Source organism: Uloborus diversus, chromosome 7 (assembly GCF_026930045.1).
Source record: "Uloborus diversus isolate 005 chromosome 7, Udiv.v.3.1, whole genome shotgun sequence".
NCBI classification, from domain to species: domain Eukaryota; kingdom Metazoa; phylum Arthropoda; class Arachnida; order Araneae; family Uloboridae; genus Uloborus; species Uloborus diversus.
The window spans coordinates 76,454,266-76,474,092 of NC_072737.1; the positions used below are offsets into that span (position 1 = coordinate 76,454,266).

At 30.6% G+C, this 19,827-nt stretch overlaps 1 protein-coding gene across 1 annotated transcript in view; it reads left to right on the forward strand.

Moving 5' to 3' along the window:
* LOC129226747 (brain-specific homeobox protein homolog) overlaps positions 1–19,207 on the forward strand; it is a 79,917-nt gene extending 60,710 nt beyond the window's left edge. The window contains exons 2-3 of the mRNA XM_054861378.1: positions 1,653–1,837; positions 18,816–19,207. Coding sequence (XP_054717353.1) covers positions 1,653–1,837; positions 18,816–19,007 — 377 coding nt within the window. The 3' untranslated portion in view covers positions 19,008–19,207. The remainder of the gene's footprint in view (positions 1–1,652; positions 1,838–18,815) is intronic.
* The last annotated feature ends 620 nt before the right edge of the window (positions 19,208–19,827 follow it).

Consider the following 19,827-nt stretch of genomic DNA (forward strand, 5'->3'; position numbering starts at 1 on the left):
CTCGCTTCCTGATAGATTCTAAAATTTCGAGAAAATTATGAAATATTGAAGTTTGGATAACTCTTCTGTGTTCTCGAGGGTTTGAAAGTTTTAGCTTCAACTGCTGTTGTTCCTTATCGATCTCTTTGCTGTTTTAAAAACGTTTTCCATCCAGTTTACCTCTGAAGTTTGACGAACGGAGTAGAGTCAAAAAGACAGTAAAATATTAAAATTCAATCATTATGAAAATGCGATATACTCGTATATGTATTCTTTTCAATACAAATGGCTGGTGAAGGGACACTCACTATTGGTGTATTAGGTACTTTTTCTGTATAATTAATTAAGAGTGAGCGAACAAAAAAAAAGGGGGGGGGGATGCTTCGTCGACTGTAAATAGCAACAAATTTCTTTTGTATGTGTTTCTTTTTTTTTTTTGGTCCAAAGTTTTTGCTCAAGCAAAACTTTGCATATTTCACCTCTGCTCGATGGAAAATGAGCCTATCCTATTAAAGAAATAAGGAGAAATATTACAATCTTTCTCTCCTTATTTTTTTCTTTTCGATTTCTTTCATACTTGCTTTACAAGAAATGGAGAACTTGCTGGGATCCACCAATTATTTAAGGACGCTTCCTTTAAAAATTCGTCATGCTTTGATGAAGTATCGTATTATTCTTGAGAAAAAATCATAATGCAAAACTAGAAACTGGTTTTGAAAAGAAAATAATGTAAATAGTAACTTGAAGTATAATTCACAACTTTAATGAAGCGTAATTTTTCATAATACTGACAAAAACTGCCAAAAAAGAAATCCTCCCTCCAAAGTATTTATTATCATTTTGATTTTAATAAAAAATTTGCTATATTCTGTTAAGCCATTAATGGAGCAATCAAGATTGCTTAATGTCCTCGCCTTGCCCAAAGCTTGACGTTTATTCTATAACCTATTGACTTTGAGATTGGCACATAGCGACCACAAGATGTATTGCGGTTTGGATGAGGTCAATGAAATTTATTCTCTGGAATCTTATACCATCTGCTTATTTTCGGATGTATAAATAGTGTTTATTTTTATTGATTTTTTTTTTTTTTTTGAATTTATTCTTTGTTGCAGACGATAATCCCTTTTTTTTTTTAAAATCATTTTTTCCATTTGTTTTGGATTGGATATTTGTTCGCAAATATTTCATTAATAAGCTTTAAAAACTAAGGCACAGTAAATAATGATTTTTGATCCCCTCTCCACTTTTTCACTAAGTGTCACATTTCCCATTCCCCCCTCCCCTCCCGCCGTCGCATGTCACGCTATCTTTCATTAACATATCCGTACGAAAAGCGCGTGATATCACGTGTTACCCTCTCCTTCCACCAAATCAAAAGCTATCCCAATTTCAATACCCCCCCCCCCCCTCACGCCTCAAAGTATGACATCATTTGTGAACAACCCTTTATTGTTCTTTTTGTATGATACATAGTATGAATGAAAAATCTGAATCGATTGACTGATTATTCAAGGCAAACTTATAACTTTTAGTTATCAGCTCGTTACAATCCTTAATTTCGAAAACCTTAACGTCAGACGCAAGCTCAATTAATCATATTTTCCCCGCCTGCTGATATATTTCACTTCCACTATTTGCATGTACTAAATGTGTTCCTCTTCCCGTGACAGGTCTGCCTTTTCCCGGGGCACTGTTTCCCTCGGATGGGGGCAAGCCATGCCGGCGGCGCAAGGCTCGAACCGTCTTCAGCGACCAGCAGCTGCACGGGCTAGAGAAGAGGTTCGAAGCCCAGAGGTACCTCTCCACCCCTGAAAGGCTGGAACTCGCCACGGCCCTCAGCCTCTCAGAGACACAAGTGAGTCTTCACAATGATATGTACAAGTTTTGATAAGAAGTGCCATAGTTTCATATATTCACATATATATATTGAATAGCAATATAAAATTTGTTTCCTGCTTGTTCAAATCTTCTATTGCTATTAAATTTATCGTCAACCAGAATGAAAGTGCTGCCTGTGGTGCCTATTAGCTGAGTTGTGAAGTTTGATTCAATTTAATTTCTATTATTTGAATTGTAAAGGTTTAAAATGCAGTTTATGTTAATGTTTCTTAGGATATATATATATATATATATATATATATATATATATATATATATATATATATATATATATATATATATATATATATATATATATATATATATATATATATATATATATATATAGAGAGAGAGAGAGAGAGAGAGAGAGAGAGATACACACACAAAGTTGGAGGAATTATGCCGTGGAATTATTTGGTGAATAAATGTCTCCAATGTTTGAATAGCTGTTTCTATTTTTGTTTGTTCCTCATACTTAAATTTTACGTTTTAATGGATTGTTTCATGTTAGTTATTGATTTGTGCTTTCATGTTTGGCGAAGTTTTTAATATTTTAATGACCTAGTGTAATTCATTATCTGATTTTTTTTATACTTTTAATGAAACTTTTAATCTTGTTTAAAGATTTGCTTTACTTAAACCATCCCCACATTGAGTTTTAAATTTCAGAAATATTGATTTTGGCAACATTTGATAAGCAAATAAAGCACTTTGGGTTAACTAGTTTTGTAAAAAAAAAAAAAAAATTTGAAAGCGCGCGAAATGCCATAGGTGTTTTTTGTTTAAATAAATACGAGGTTAGAGGAAATATACTATGGAAGATTAGTGAATATACTTCTTTGATTAAATAGCTGTTGCCATTTTTTGTTCCTCATATTTAAATTTTATGTTTTAATGGATTGTTTCATGTTAGTTATTGATTTGTGCTTTTATGTTTAGCAGATTATTGAATATTTTAATGACCTAATTTAATTCATTATCTCGCTCGTTTGGAAGAAGCGTGCCACAACACGAAATTTTTAATTTTCTTTTTTTTTTCCTTTGCTTAAAGGCCTTCAAAGCACGTTAACTTCTTTAGAAAAAAATGGCAGATTTTTTTGTTTTAATATTAATCACTGGAGGGCACAGCAAACTTACTTTTCTTAATGCAAATTGCCTGGTACAGTTCAACTTCAAACGCTTCTCCTGTAAAATTTCATTTCTTCGTATTGTGGCATTCTTCTTCCAAATGAGCGATCTGACTTTTTTTGAATACTTTTAATGTAACTTTTAGTCTTGTTTAATAATTTGTTTTGCTTAAACCTTCCCCATATTAAGTTTTAAATTTCAGAAATATTGAATTTGGCAACATTTGACAAGTAGATTAAGCACTTTGCTTTTACTAGTTTTTTTTTTTTTTTTTATTTGAAGGAGAGTGAAAAAAAAATTCCACGCTACAATAATTAATTACAATAATTTTTCCATTAAATTTAGTTAAACAGTTTTGAAAATATCAATTTTATTATTATTACTTAGTTATTTTAATCTACAACAAATTCTTATGAATGAAAAACTTCGAAAATGTTGATAACTTCAGCTATCTTACTGGTTACTCTGTCTTACATCTATTATTGCAATTGTTATTACTGTTATTATAACTGCAGATAGTGCTGTTACCATTATTATTATTACTATTTTCATTTTTTTATTTTTTTTATTTTATTTTGTTTCATTTTAATTTTTATTCCTTTTATTATTACTTTTACATTACATCCTTTTCAAATCATATGCATCTAAACATATTATTACGATTGATATTGCTCTCTCTATAAGTATTTACTATTACCAAAAGTAAAACTACCTGTTTTTATAATTTATTATTATTATAATTAATATAGCTCTTATTTATACCTTTTTCTTCCTATTCATACTGTTACACACAATAATACTTTGCTTCACAAAGAAATTTGCTATCATTAATGTTATCCTAACAGTTATTCTCGTTATTACTGTTATCACTATCATTTCAAAATATTGCTGCCTTTACAAGTGTTACGCATTTAATAATTAGCAATTATTATTGGTATTATTCACTTCTGCATATCTTAAGGTGTGCGTTTCGACACCTTTTGCCAATTCATTTCTGAATTTTTTTTCAAAATTTTTGACCATTTTGAATAAATTTTAAATGAAAATCAATTATTCCTGCAAGAGAATACTGGCAAAGTTCTAAAAAACAATTTTTTGGAATCAAAATACTTATTTTTCCCATCTCTTATTCTCATAAAAGTTTTCATTGAAGTCTTTATATCACTGCTTTATTTACTTACTAACGACTTTGAAAAGGAATGATTTGGGACGAAAAGGTTTGTGACAGTACTGAAATATGCACGATTATCTAAGATATTTAACGAATTTGGTTAGTTGGAAGGTAAGCCCAGATGAACTGAATAATTTTAAAAATACAAAAATTACTCCTTTCCTACTAACTAACGACTTTGGATATAATAAATTAAAATTCTAATCTTTATTTTGTTTTCCATTTGAATTTCCTGATGCTTTCAGCAGTCAATCAAAGCGACTGTTTTTTTCCCCCAAACAGTTTTAAATTTAAATGTTTCTTGTTAGCAAATAAAATCTTTGCACTAAATTAACTTTTGTACATTTTACATTAAGGCTTTCAGCAGGGTTCATTTTTCTTATTTCAACTGTTCGACACCCAAGAGCGGATCCAGAAATGTTTTAATGGAGGAGAGATTGATTTTTATTACTTACTTTTTACTATACATCCTGGACTACAAATCTCGATTACAACTCAAATTCCGAAACATTTCAGGCTGAGAATCCCAAATTTCCCTTCCGATAACATCATCAAAACTCGTCTAAGATTGCGCGTTTTTGAACTTCAATAATCACCGATGATCAATTTTGAAAAATTACAGGTGGAAAGTCCCCCAAAGGTGGGGTGATCACTAGGGTGTCCGAAAAAAAAGAACAAAAGTCGTTTTTTTAAGCCACTCACCACTCTCTTATATTTTTCTTTTTTGGACAAAACAATTGTAAAAAAAATTTCATATCATTTGAACAACGGCAACACGTGCCGATTTGCGCCTTAAAGTGTAAACCAAGACTGTACTAATCCGTTTTTTTTTTTTTTTTTCTTGTACGTTCAAAGTTTCATGTTGATAAAACGTTGCCCCTATAGCCCCACATAAACCACAAAAATGTTTACGTAAATTAAAAAATATTTAGGTGCCTAGCCGGAAGCCTAAAATTTATAATAATCTTCAAAAAGAAATGATTTTTTCGATTAATCTTGTAACAAATTACAAATACATTTAAATAAAATATCAAGTTCAAAAATTATTCGCGAACACCTTTTTAAACCAGCATTTGCAAATGAATAATAAAAAAATAGTAGGGGAAGGTTGCCTTCAATGAACCGGTTCCATGACTAGACCGCGAAGATATTTCCCGTACCAGAGCTTGTGCAGACGCGTAATCAGTTTTAGTTCCTTCCATTGTCCGAAAAAAGTCTACTGCAGAGTCGTCAAGTAGATACAATTATTTAATCATATTGTTAATCGGTCAGAAAAGAATTCTACCAGTATCTTATTAATTATTGAGATTCTCCTTTAGTTATAACATACTTTGAATATCACTGATCATCTAAACTTGACCATTGAATTTAAAAGAGTGCCTTTTCAAGTACAATTCCCCACACCTCATGTTTCATCATGAGTCGTCACAGCAGTAACACCTATATCTCATCAAAAACAACCCTGTTGTAAAAATTTCCCCGCCAAGAAAACCTTTAACTTTTCCGCACAAAAAAGAAAACCTGCATCCTAAACCCAAAAACCCTCAGCCATAAAAAGTTATGATATCTAGTTTGCCCGCCAAGTATCTGCCAAACTATCATCCTCCCTCTTCTCCTTTCTCATCACAGCTACTTCCATTAGAACCTCCTCCCACCTTCAACTCTTCAGAAATATGGATAGATCTTTTAAATTGTTTATCTTGTTTGGCGGGAAGCTTTTTGCTCACCAAGCAACCACTTCACTATGAAAAGCTTCCCGCCAAACAAGATAAACAATTTAAAAGATCTATCCATATTTCTGAAGAGTTGAAGGTGGGAGGAAGTTCTAATGGAAGTAGCTGTGCTGAAAAAGGAGAAGAGGGAGGATGATAGTTTGGCAGATACTTGGCGGGCAAACTAGATATCATAACTTTTTATGGCTGAGGGTTTTTGGGTTTAGGATGCAGGTTTTCTTTTTTGTGCGGAAAAGTTAAAGGTTTTCTTGGCGTGGAAATTTTTACAACAGGGTTGTTTTTGATGAGATATCACATCTTTTTGCATTGATATTATTACTTTGTATTTTTAGAATTGAGAACATCAAGTCAAAAAATTTTCAATTGAAAAATCGCTGTTTTGTGTTTTTAAGGAACAATAATGTCTAGCCTAACTTTACGTCAAGTTATTTTCTGACTATTAAGATTCTTTAAATTATATTGCTTTCGAGTATTTTACAACTTCGCAATAAATTCTATTACAGTTTCTTTATTTGACAGATTATTCAACATTTTCATGAAGGTTTCTTTAAATGTTTTACCGCTTGAGGGCTATTTTAATCTAGGTTTTCACATTTTGTTTAATTACACTTTTTCTTAAATCGTGGATTATTTTACGTGTTATGGGATAATTTTAATTGTTTGCTGATTTATCTTTTTCTTGAAAGAAGTCTTTGTCTTGTTTAATACCTAGTTTTCTTTAAAAGTTCATTTAAAAAACGAAATAACGCATGTTATCACCAAGCAAAAAAAAAAAAAACAACTAAGCCATTAAATTTTAAAATTGAATGTGTCAGAAGATCTATACAACTTTACTCGATGTCAAATCACGGATAACCCAAATTTGCCATAGCGAATGCGCATGTTGCGCGCGGACTAAGCTCATTAAAAGTCTTGCTTAAATTAATTGCAAAAAATTTATCAGCTAACAAATTACTGCAAAGCACGGATATCCACACACGTGTTTCATATATTTTCAATTCATTATGTATTGTTTGTGAAAAATTCATTAATTTAGAAAATAAGCAAACCAATATAAAAAAGTGCTATTTTTCACTTTCAATTAAAAAGTTATATGTGCCATATTCATATGCGTACAGTTTCATATAATTTGTCGCGTAAAATATTGTAATGGTTTAACCCCAGTTTCGCGCCGACATTTAAAATTTCTTCCCTCCATAAATATATCAAAACTGAAAAACAGGAAGAAAAGAAATTTTGTATCCGCGAAACTGGGGGGGGGGGGGGAGGACAGCATTCTAATCGCATTCATTAATTTGTTTCTCTGCTTAAGTATAAACAAACAACATAGAATCTGAAAACAGAAAGCCCAATGAGCTAAGTCTGCTCGCATGCGCAGTCGTTGTGGCATTCGCGATTTAACATCTAGTTGCAACTGTTGGATATGTTTTAGTCTTGATTGAATTTCATTTCCTAAAACAACTTTGGAATAACTGTTAGATCTGTTCTAACCTTGCAATTGCAGTCCGAGATAAACAAACCCTATGAGCTGAGAGTAAGAACATAAGAATTTAGGGAAAATTAGTGATTTTCAAACTTTAATTACTCCGGCCCATGATGTTCCTGGGGGTTGAATTTTTGTATATGTACTCAATGGCTCCCCCAAGAATATGTATACAAAAAATCATTACCGTAGCCCCCGGGGGCTGTAATAGAACCCCGGGAAGGTACAATTTGGGGGGTAAAAACGAGGGGGGAAGGGGAGGGGGTCAAATGGCACAAAAGGCACATCAGTAGGGCACAAGGAATGTGTGTGAGAAATTTCAGCTTGATTCCTTTTTTCGTCTGGGCTGTAGCCCTGTCAAAGAAAGCGAAAACTTTTTTGAACAGCGATTTTATAACTTTAATACCTCCTCCCCCTGATGGTCTAGGGGATTGTATTTTGGTTTACGGCGTCAGGGGCCTCTATAAATTGAGTGTACCAAAAATCAACTCCGGGGGTCTTCATGGGGCTGAGATACAGAGGGGTGAAAAACCCAAAAAACCCCAATTCGTTCTGTCGCGTAATCTTGTTCTTGGTCGCTTTATTTTCTTTCGTCTTTGGCGGTGGATTTGCTTCTGTGGGCTGCTGACGTTTGGTTTCCTTGGCGGGGCCGGGACGCTCCTGTGTCCCGTGATAAGAAAATTTGAAAAAAAATTCAGTAATTTATGAAAACTCTTATACTTTATTATAATTTCAAGGCATTTTTTTTAGAAAATTTATTAATAATTTAAAACATAATACTACAGTATCAAATACTTTTGCTGTTAAAAAAAATGCAAAAAATAGTAAAATATATGGCCAGTGAGAGCATGTAACGTGATACAGTAGGTTACAGAAATGGTGGTATGGACCTTAACGTAGTTTGCCGACAATATAGAGCCCTGAAAGCTTAACTTTAAACAGTCGCATGAAAGATAAAAACCGTTTCGTTGTTACCCTAGTCACTTATTAAAAATTTAGGAGATAAGCCCTCCGAAATAAGAATATGATTAGTGAATCATATTTTGAAACTAGAGAAGAAGTTTTTGGAATTACTTCTGAAAAACTGGGGGAATTGGCCTATCAAAAGGCTGAGAAAAATAACATGTCCCACAGATTTAATTAAGACAAAAAGTCTGTTAATGCTATAGTCTTTGGTAGTTTGATACTTAATCTTCTGGTCTCAGTAATAAAATGGTCAAAAATGTTCTCTGATATTTTAGAGAGCAAATACAATCTTGCGTCAAACGAAAATTTTCAAACCTGATTTAACAAATTTCTCAACAGTTCAAAAGAGGTTGAAAAGATATTAGCTAAAAAGTGTTGCACAGGTTGGGAAAATATAAAGTTGGGAACGAGTTGTGATGACAACAGTTGTGTGTTGTGTGCGTGCTGGTTTTTTTTTTTTTTTTTTTTGGTGTGTGTGTGTATCTCTTACCTGAAAAAAAAAACATTTTAGGAAATAAATCTATAATTTCTATAACTTATTGTTATTTATAGTGTTTATTGATCACCTGTTATAAATACTTGTAAGTTACGCATTGATTTTTTAATTTAAGAATGTGGTTCATCGACGGAAAATCGATGGTCCACCCATAGCAACCGGTAGCCATGAATGGACCACATGCTAAAATATTTATTTTTAATATTCATTCTTTATTGTGTATATTTATCATAAAAGTGAATATTATTATTAAAAGACAAATATACTGAGAAATTGTTCCTATAATTAACAAGAAATTTGAATCGAATTTCCCTTCTAAAAAATCGAAAACTGTTATGTGGTTTATTGACGCCAACCTTCCCCTATATTTAAAATGAAAAATTTAACTTAAAATTGAAAAAATCCATATTTTGAGAATTAAGTAGGAGACTGAAATATTGCAAGATAGAAAAAATTTCTATTAAACACTGATTATTGACTTAATAATATTTTTATAAAATATTATTATGCTATTAATATTTTTCAATTTCATATCTTCTTAAAATTTGCCTTACATTTTTTAAAAATACGTATATAGAAAGAAAAATCAATATTTTGCGGAAGGTATTGGTATAATGTATATCGCGATTACAGCTCATGTCGCCATGAGTAAATGAATTGAAAAGTTTTTTTTTTTTTTTTTGAATTAGGAAATGAAAGGACGAAAACGTTAATAAATAAATGAATGATTCATTTAATAAATGAACAATGAAATAAATTGGTGAATATTTTAAAGATTTTTTAAAGGAATATATGAATAGCTTAATGAATAAATGAATAATTTAATGAATATTAAATGAATTAATGAGTAAATGAATGGAGAAATAATAAAATGGATAAATAATTTAATGAATTAATATGAAATGAAAAAATGAATAGATAAATAATTAAACAAAAAAATGAATAAATAAATGGCGGAATATTTGAATGTTTTCGTGAGTAAATGAATAGATACATAATACAATGAATAAATGAGGGAATGAATATTAAATAAAAAAGAGTAAATCAGTTGATGAATATTTTAATGAATTAATAAATGAATGGATGAAGAATTTAATGAATATTTATGGAATAAATGACAAATTTGATGAATAAATGAACACTTAAAGGAGTTAATAAATGTTAATGAATTTAGAGATGAATAATAAAATGAATCAATGAATATTTTAATGAATTGATAAACAGCTTGATGAAAAATGAATGGATGAAAAATTAAATGAATAAACGATTAAATGAACGGCAGAATATTTGAATGATCTAATAAGCAAGTGAATATATAAATAGTAATAATGCCTGGATGAATAGTACAATGAATAAATGAATGGATGAATATTAAATGGATTAATGTGTATATTAATTGATGAATATTTTAATAATTTATAAAATAAGTGATTAATTCATTTAATGAATGAATGAATGAACAATTTTTTGAATAAGTGATTATTTTAATGAAACAATGAATTGCTTGGTAATAAATGAATAAATAAGTAAATGAATCGATGGATTTTTAATAGAACTAAGAAATGAATAGATGGTCAATTATATGAATTAATAAATGAATAAATTCTTTAATGAATAGATGAACATTTTAAAGATAAAATGAGCAATTAAATTAAGTTACTATTGTAATGGATTTATTAATGAATAGATGAATATATTTAATGTATTGATGATTAATGTGATGAATAAATGATCAGATGAACAGCTAAATGAATTAATGAAAAAAGGAATGAGATAATTTTTAATAAGTTAATAAATAAATGAGTAGATTCAAAATGTAATGAATTAATGAATGGATGAATATTAAATGAAGTAATAAGTAAATGATAGGTGAGCATTTTAATTAATTCAGAAATATATGCATGAATAATTTAATGAGAAAAGGAATCATTTAATGAATAAGTGAAAAATGTTATTAATAAATGAACAACTAAATGAATTGATAAATATCTCAGTGAATTTAGAAATGGAAGGATAAATAACTTAATGAATCGATGAAAAGTTTAATGAATGAATAGATTAAATGAGCAGATGTATACTTTAATAAATTAAGAAATGAGCGTGTGAATAGTTTAATGAATTGATACATAATTCAATGAAAAAATAGGTGAACATTTAAATGCATTAATGAATAATTAAATGACATAAGATTTCAATTAATAAATGATTGTATAGATGAATTATTTAATGAACTAAGGAGCAAATGACTTGATGAATATTTTAATGAATAAATGAATATTGTATTGAATATATGAATAATTTAATAAACATATGAATCGTTTAATGAATATATAAATAATTAAATGGATTGATGAAATTTTTAATGATCAAAGAAATGAATGGATGAAGATTTCAATGAATTAAAAAATGAATGGTTGAATAATTTCATAAATTAATGACTAATTTAATGAATTAATAAAAATATAATGAAGATTGAATAAATGAACCACAAAATGAATTGATGAATATTCTAATGATATATGAAATGAATGGATGAATAATTTAATAATCGATTAATAGTTGAATGAATAGATGAATAACTTAATGAATAGATGAATTGTAGAATATTTGAATGATTTAGTAAATAAATAAATTGATGAATAATATAATGACTAAAAAATGGGTTAGTGGTAAATTATGGAATACATAAATTGATGAATGAGCCACTAAAGAAATAAAATAGGTGAATAATTTTATAAATAACTGAATGGTCGAGCATTTAATAACAATATGAATTAATAAATACTTTAATGTCAGAATATTTCAGTGGTTCAATAAAAATCTGAATATAAGAATAATTTAATTAATAAATAGATGAATAATTTAATAAGTAAATGAATAGATTAATGATACAATAAATAAATGAATTCATAAATGTTAAATTAATTTATAAGTTAATAAATGTATGAATGAATGACTAAAGGAATGAATATGTAAATTATTTAAAAAATGAATAGATGAGAAATGTAATGAATAGATGAATTATTTAATGAAAGGATGAATAATTTGATAAATAAAGGACAAATGAATAATGTGATGAAGAATCGAATTTATGAATATTTTAGTTACTTAAGAAATAAATGGATGAACAAATTAATGAATAAATGAATTGTCTTTGTGAATGAATAAATAAATAAACAGCTTTTCTGAATGAATAAATAAATGTATAGATGAAAAAGTTGCTTAAAAATGAATGAATATTAAATAAATTGAGTAAATTAATTGGTGTACATTTTAATGAAAAAAGACTGAATAGATGAACAATTTCTCGAATAGATGAATAATGAAATGAAATACAGGGATGAATATTTTAGTGAATAATAAATTAATAGATCAATAATTTTTTGAATAAAAAAAAAATATATGAATAATTTGATGGGTTGGTGAACAAATGAACGTGAGTGACTGCTGGAATGGGAATTAATGAGAGAAAATTATATGAATCAAAGGGCGTGTGATGAATGAGAGTATAAATGAATATTTGAATAAGTAAACGAATAAGAAAAAATTTGATACAACGAATAACTGAGTAAGTGAATGCTCCGTGATTGAGTGTATGGTACTAAATAAAAGAGATACTACTTCCCTCGAGGCAGAACTGTGACTGAATTTCGTTCGGAAACTGCATGATTGTCTTTATGCTCGTCTCTACCCGACTTCTGATAGCCCTACTTTCCCCCTCTGCCGTCTTGGTACGATGGAACGGCAGTAAATGCTGAACATCTCCCCGTCTAGCCAGTTCTAACGCAAAATGGAATCTACTCCTGATACTGAGGAGCTTGAGATCTTTTGAACAATTCGATTTTTCATTTTTCATTTTTCATTTTTTTTTTTTTTTTTTTTTTTTTTGTGTGTGTGTGTGTGTCTTTAATATGTCTATTTTATCATCGTACGACGTTAGACTAATGTCCAAACATACTGCATTGAAAATAATTGATGATGATGGAATAAATGAATGAATCAGTGAATGAAGGAGGGAATAAATGAATGAATGCATAAGTGAGTGAATGAATGAAAAACTGATTGAATTAATAAGTGAATGAACGAATAAGTAAATGAATTCATACGAAAATGAAAGAGTGAACAATTAAAGTAATGAATAAGTGAATGAACAACATTCATTCACAAACATTCAGATTCACTCAACCAATTTAATCCTTAACTTATTTAAACATTTTATTTATTTAAACTTTCATCTTACTAATTCATTCAGATTTTAATGTTTTTAACATTCTTTTTCTAAAAGTTTCAATTGAGGTAAGGCCACGGTCCTGTCCACTGGGATAGGGTTTCTTGGGACAAAGCCTGAGTCCGTTATAATTGCATTTAGATAAGGACAAAATCTGTAAAATGCCAAGTAAATTAATAACACCTTTCTCAAAAGTCCCAGGAGGTAAAGATAGAGACGCAAAAAGTCCTACCAAAGGACATGTTCCAAAAGAACACATCCTTAAGAGCCCACATTTCAGTCAAGATACAATTCGTAAAAGTTCCATTATAGAAAGAACACAGTCCGTGAAAATTTCACTCCATCCAGAAAAAGGACACAGCCCTAAAAACTCCTTTAAGACAACGAAACATTCGCTAAATACCTCTGTTAGGATAACGATGGTTTTTTAAAGCCCCATTTTGGATCAGGATTTTAGAGCAGGAATTAGTAAATGGAGGGAGCAAGTTCAATCATTGACTTAGCAAAGGCTTGGGCAGAGACCTCAAGTCACGTGACTCAACAACGACAAATGGTTGACACGTTTTGCGTGAAACTAGCGAATGAAACCTGATTATTTCCAATGCTTTTCTTTAAAATATATCAAGTGACTTGGGACCTTTCCTTCACGAATGAAAATCTTCACTCCCTCCATTTTATATCTTCTCAATGAATAGTGTACAAGAAATCCTGCAAATTTGCAATGCAGTCACAATGTTTCCATAGAATTCTCCCGAATGTGAAAAATCATTTCACCTTGATTGAAGAGTGTTTCAAATTTAATAGAATGTAGGAAAACGATAGAATTTAAGAAATATACGCACGAGTACAAAATGTTAATCCATGAACGGCAATTCAGTACTCTTTTCTTCCCACATGATTAACTAAAGTAACCTTTTTTTCAAACTTTTTAGTTCATCTTGCTTTCCTCTCGATAAATCTCAAGCGGTTTACACACATTTCAGCCTTACAAACCTTTTCGTATACAATTCTGAGGAAAAATTGTTCAACCACTAGGAATTTTAAATCTCTCTTGTTTACTATGCTTTGTCACAAAAAAATAGTTTTGATTATGGCTAGAAAATGGTCATAAAATAATAATAATATCATAACTTTTTTTTTCATTACTGTGAATAAATTTTTGTGTTACTTCCAATCGTTTCATGTAGGATTAAAAAGTATGTATTTCGGCATAATACATATGTAGTTTATTTATCACGTATTTTGGAAAGAAATAAGTAAAAAGTGCAATGGATAATTTAAATGCTTTTTTTTTTTTATTCAATAACTCGATGCTTTAGAAATAACACATTTCATGCTTAAGTGCTTAATTTACTTAATGAATTAATAAAAAAAGATTTTGGTTTACATCCAGATCAAATATTTAAATTTTTAATCGCATTTGATGAGGAATTATTTTTAAAGAAAACCACATCTTTGTTTTTCTAAGCAAACCAATGGGAAAAAAATAATTTCTGTGATTAACTCATTAATTACTAAAGAGCTTATGACGTCACTTTGACTTAAAGAGACTTAAGAACTTGTGTTGCCCCTCCTCGTTTAATTAGTATGCAGTTTTTTAACTCAAAATTCCAACTTACCATAAGATTATAGCAAAAAAAAAATAAGATTTAATTTGTGAGAATTATCAAAGAAGTCAAATTCCTTTACTAGCTTAATCAGTTTTGCTAAAAAGATTTAATATTTTTGTTCTGAATGTTAAGTAGATGGACTTCGTATGTGATTTTTTTTTAAGTCTTGTTTTGCGTGTGATCATCACAAAGCACTATTTCAATGAGATTAATTCCATGAGATCAAACATAAAAGAAGAAATTAAACTTTAATAAAGAAATTGCAAGAATTTCTAAAATACTATAAACGACTTAGTATGACACAGGAATTTTCGACTTACTATGAAACAACCGAAAAACATACTCCGGATTTTTTTTTTTTTTTTTTTTTTTTTGCTTATATTTATCAAAAAAGATTCTTCAGTAAAATATATGAAGTTAATTCGTATAGGAAGCACCCAGATGCAAAGAGGTGCAAGAACCAAAATTTGAAATTTGGAGGTAACTAGTATAAATGGTAGGAGAACCTCACTTGTTTGGGGGCAAGAGATGCGTAGTTTGGTGGTAAGAGATTTTTGTAACCTAGGTTGGTGTTGCTATATAGCATGGTTTAGGAAAACTTTCGAATAAAAGCCTATCGAGGGTTTGAACTACAGTACAACCCATCAAATGCGGACATTAAGGGGACAATTTTTTTTTTTTTTTTTTTTTTTGTCCGCAGGATAGGGGTTTAATAATGTTATTTGCCTTGGAATCGGGGAATTAAAAATTGTCTGCATTTGAGGGTATTCCGCTAGGAATGGTTTTACTGTACATGCATTTTTAACTCAAATTTTCAAGTTCACTTTCATCCCTTTTCTTCTCACTGCCTCACTTCACTATGGTATGGATTTCAAGATCTCTCTCTTTTTCACTTCTTTTTCAGTACGTATACTTTTGGTGGGGTCTAAATTGTGCACTTCCCCTTTTAGCTGCATTTGGATGTTCCAAAAGATATCTTCTCTTACAGCTTCTGGGAATGTCTCAGTGTTAATTTCAATGCCAACTTCTGTGATGATGTAATTTAACCCACCATTGGCGATATTTTGCCAGTCTTTTGCCAGTCCATTTGTTGCCAACTTGGCAATATATCGCCAAGTTGGCAACAAATTTGGCGAAAAAAATTAATTTTTCTAATCTGTTTTTAATTTGGCGCTGTTAAAAGGACGTAGTGGGTGTAAAAATTAGATTTTTTCTTATTTGAATGGCATCTAGTTAGTTAATGTGTGTAGCAGTCGGATAATCTCGGGGCACTAACTTCGACAATTTGATTGTTTATTACGATTTGACCATTACGTTAGCAAATATGCTTTAAGATTGGGGAGTTGAGGGTTAGGCTTCGTGAACCATTCTTTCTTTTTATGCACTGATGAAAAGGATTGTTTTAATAGTCTCGAAACAGCTGTTGACAAAGTTTTAAATCTTTTTAATGCTTTTATTTATACACGTTGACTTCTTTTACTCATTTCTTAGAAAAAGTTTTTCGAATGCTTTTTTTTTACGTTGAATAGATTATTACCAAGAACATGTTACGGAACCTGCATCTGTTTGATCATAGTGATGCAGTATACGGTAAACGAGCACAACGTGCTTGGATCGCGAAGAAATCTGAATGTAACTGCCTTCTCAGGGGTTGGGCAGCAATAGCGATCAGGGTGCGGTAGCCTCCAAGTAGTTAAATGAACAAAATAGTGGCATCACTTTCGCAATTACTATGAGACGATAACTGTTGAAAAATTAATAGTGTAATGAAAGAAATTAGTTTAAAAATTAATAGTGTAATGGAAAAGTGATAGAGTTGGAGTTCAGTTTAATACTTTTGAGTAACTTATTTTAGTCATTTCATAATAAATACTACTGCATCACTGTCAAGATTTTTTATTAAATTCTCTAACAACTTTTAAAAAATCAGTTTTTTTTTCCTTTCATACTTTTGATTTAAAAAAAAATCTGCAGATTTATACTTGACGGGTGCGTTTGAGAGAGGGTAACAAAATTCGGGAGTCTCTCAAATAGAGATTCGGCAGGTATATGGTAGTATTCAAATTAATGGGGAGGAGGGCTAATAAAACACTAAAACGGCCATTACAGCTAATCCAAATCTTTTAGTGCAGCTTCTGTCGTTATTTCTTACAAGGAAAATGTTAATCAAGAAACATTAAAGAATTACGCAGGGCCTTAACGAAGTCTAACTCTTTTACTAAAATCCTGCCTAATCTCATCATAAAAGATTCTTTCAAAAGAAGAGAAAAAAAGTGTAATTATGATTCAAAAAATGTGGAGTTAATTATATTGGTTCAGAAGAAAAGGCTCCACGGAGACGCAGCGATTAACTTTAATCGGATTCACTCCTAAAAGGGAAAAACGTCAGTGTTAGTAATTAGACCCAGGGTTTTTCTCCGCGCATGCGAAATACGGTAATTGAGTGCACTTAAAAACGAAGAAATCGACACGCAGAAAAAATGTTTCGTTTTCATTACCTAACATTCTCCTTTGATCGGTGGAAGCTTAGGGGCCGGTAATTGAAAAGAAACGGGACGCCCGGCGGCGTGAAGAAGGTACAAGCGAAATTAAAAAGCCTCTCATTTCATACATAGCTGCCAGCAGAATCTTATTTAATTAAGTAATAGCCCGCTTCTTTGTAATAGGCTGAGCCAAAAATAAAATAAAATAAAAAAATTTAAAAAAAAGCGAAACCATTTTAATGAAACTCCACCTTTCTCTTTACTATCGGGCCCGTGCGATACGAAGCTGTTTTTGTTCACTAATATGTACCTAAAGAGAGGTAAAAAGAAAATTACTTAAATAAATCTGCATTTGAAATTAGACTGCTTTTTTCGTTGAGTATTATATTATCAATTTAGTGTTTGGAGAAGGTATTTTGCGGATTTTTTCATTCTTTGTTTATGATTTTAAATACTTCTTCTGAGGAAAGTTTCTCTCAGTAGACCGTTCATCATGTTTTATTGATGAAATATTTTAATCATATTCTGAAAGGGAGCAGCTTTGCTCTTTGTAAACAAGAAATTTCAATCAATTTAATAAAATAAAACTTTTTTTTTCCTAATAAAACATGATCGAAAAAAAATGCACAATTAAAAATAGTTGACCAAAAAGAATTCCGAAATGCTAAATTCGAACATACAAGTACCTGCAGCACAATTGTAAATTGAATCTTAGCAGGGACGTGCAAAGAGGACGTTTTGGGCCTCAAACTCTCCCAATCCTCAGTTTAGAGTCATGCTGCTAAAAATGTTTTAATGTAAGAACCGTTATTATTCCCTCCCCTGCAGGGAAAAATCTTGGTAGTTGTCACGGACTACCCCTTCCCAGAAGAAAATTCTGATTGCTTAAGTGAATCTTAGTTTTTCATTGAGCAATCAGGATTGCTTAGTCGTGGCATGACGTTTGTCAGTCTATTTCTTTGTGAATAATAGATAGCGACTCAAGTGATCAATTGCCTTTGCATGACGAATGAACCTCGTGTTCTTCCTGCGCTGCTGTGTTGTCGTAGATACATAGCAAGTCACCTGACCATTTTGTTTTATTATTTGTTGTGTGTGTGTTTTCAGACAATAAATCTTTTTGCGTCTTATTCCTTTTGCCCCCTCGTGTCATTGTTATTTCATTTATTTATTTATTATTTCTTACTTTTCGTAGAGGATAAATTCTTTTTGACACATTATTGTCCATTTTCCTCCCAGAATATCCTTTAATGTCGTTCCGTTGGAGTATACAATTCAGAAAGTTTAATTAAATCATTTGTTTGTATTTCACGTAAATGAAAGTTACCAATATTTTAATCTTTTGTAAACCTTTTTTTTTCTGAAATGGAACTTTTCAAGATCTTCGTCCTTATACCTCTATTTTACATTGTTTTATCGTCGCTATATTTATTCAAGTACTGTGATATTTGATCAGAGGTAAAGTCATTTATAAGCATTTCTGTCATTCTTCGAGAGTTTTTTTTAAATTATCATTTATTTTTATTTTTTTAAGTTCCCTATATCAATCTTGGCCACAAAAAATGTTATTTGAATTTGTCGGAAACGAATTCAAACTATTATTACTATTATCATTTTAAATCATTCTAATTAATTTTGTTTTCTGCTCATGTAGGTGAAAACCTGGTTTCAAAACAGGAGAATGAAGCACAAGAAACAACTCCGAAAACTGAGTGATGATCCAAAATTAGACCCGCAATCATCAGGAAGTTCGAGATTGCTGGACGATATGCGAGGCATGGTATCCAGCAGAGAAGATAGCTTGCAAGAACCAGACGTCGACGTAGTGGGGGAAGAAGATCAATGAGAAAAAACCCGCGATTGAAACTCTATTACGAATCTACGAGAAGACTATCTTTTTAAAGAGCGAACGTTGTTTGTCTAAATCTAGTCATCATGACTGTTTTCTTGATCAGCAAGTGATAACTGATTGGGTTTTTTCTGGAACTTCATCACTGATAGATATCAAATCCAGCTTGTTTCTGATCTAAGCTGTAATAGATTAGAAGCCTGGTTAGAGCAAAGACATATTGATTTAGAGCAAGTCGAACTTTTCAACATCTGTTGATGAAGCATTGAATTTTATAATTAAAATGACTCCATTTTCCTCTGTAAATACATGAAAAACTCTTCCATTAAAAATTATGCTTTGACAATGAACAAGTTTTAGACGATTTCGTCTAAACAAAGACAATTATTGTTTCGCAGTTCATTTCCATATTTTTTCAGAATAAGAAACGCATTCAAGCAACAAGAAGGAAAACGTTTTTTCAATTATATATTTTAAATAGGAGTTTATAGCATAACGGGTGAGCACTAAAATAGTTGATTTCATCTGTAATACTTCAAAAAGGAATCTGTTGTTTCGTAGCGTTGAGTCAAAAGCTGTTTTTATGTTAATTATTAAATCATAATTTTATCGCCTGTTGCATATCAATCCTTTACAAGCCATTTTTTCTATCAAGTGGTACATTATAATGTTTTTCAAGATACGATTGGTTTAAGATAACTAATTCATTTAGATCATTAAGTTAAAATAATTTAATGTCGCGAATATATTTCTCTAAGTCTTGATATCATCTGATCCAGAGGCAACGAAATAGTTTAGCGGGTTCATTTGAAATTGA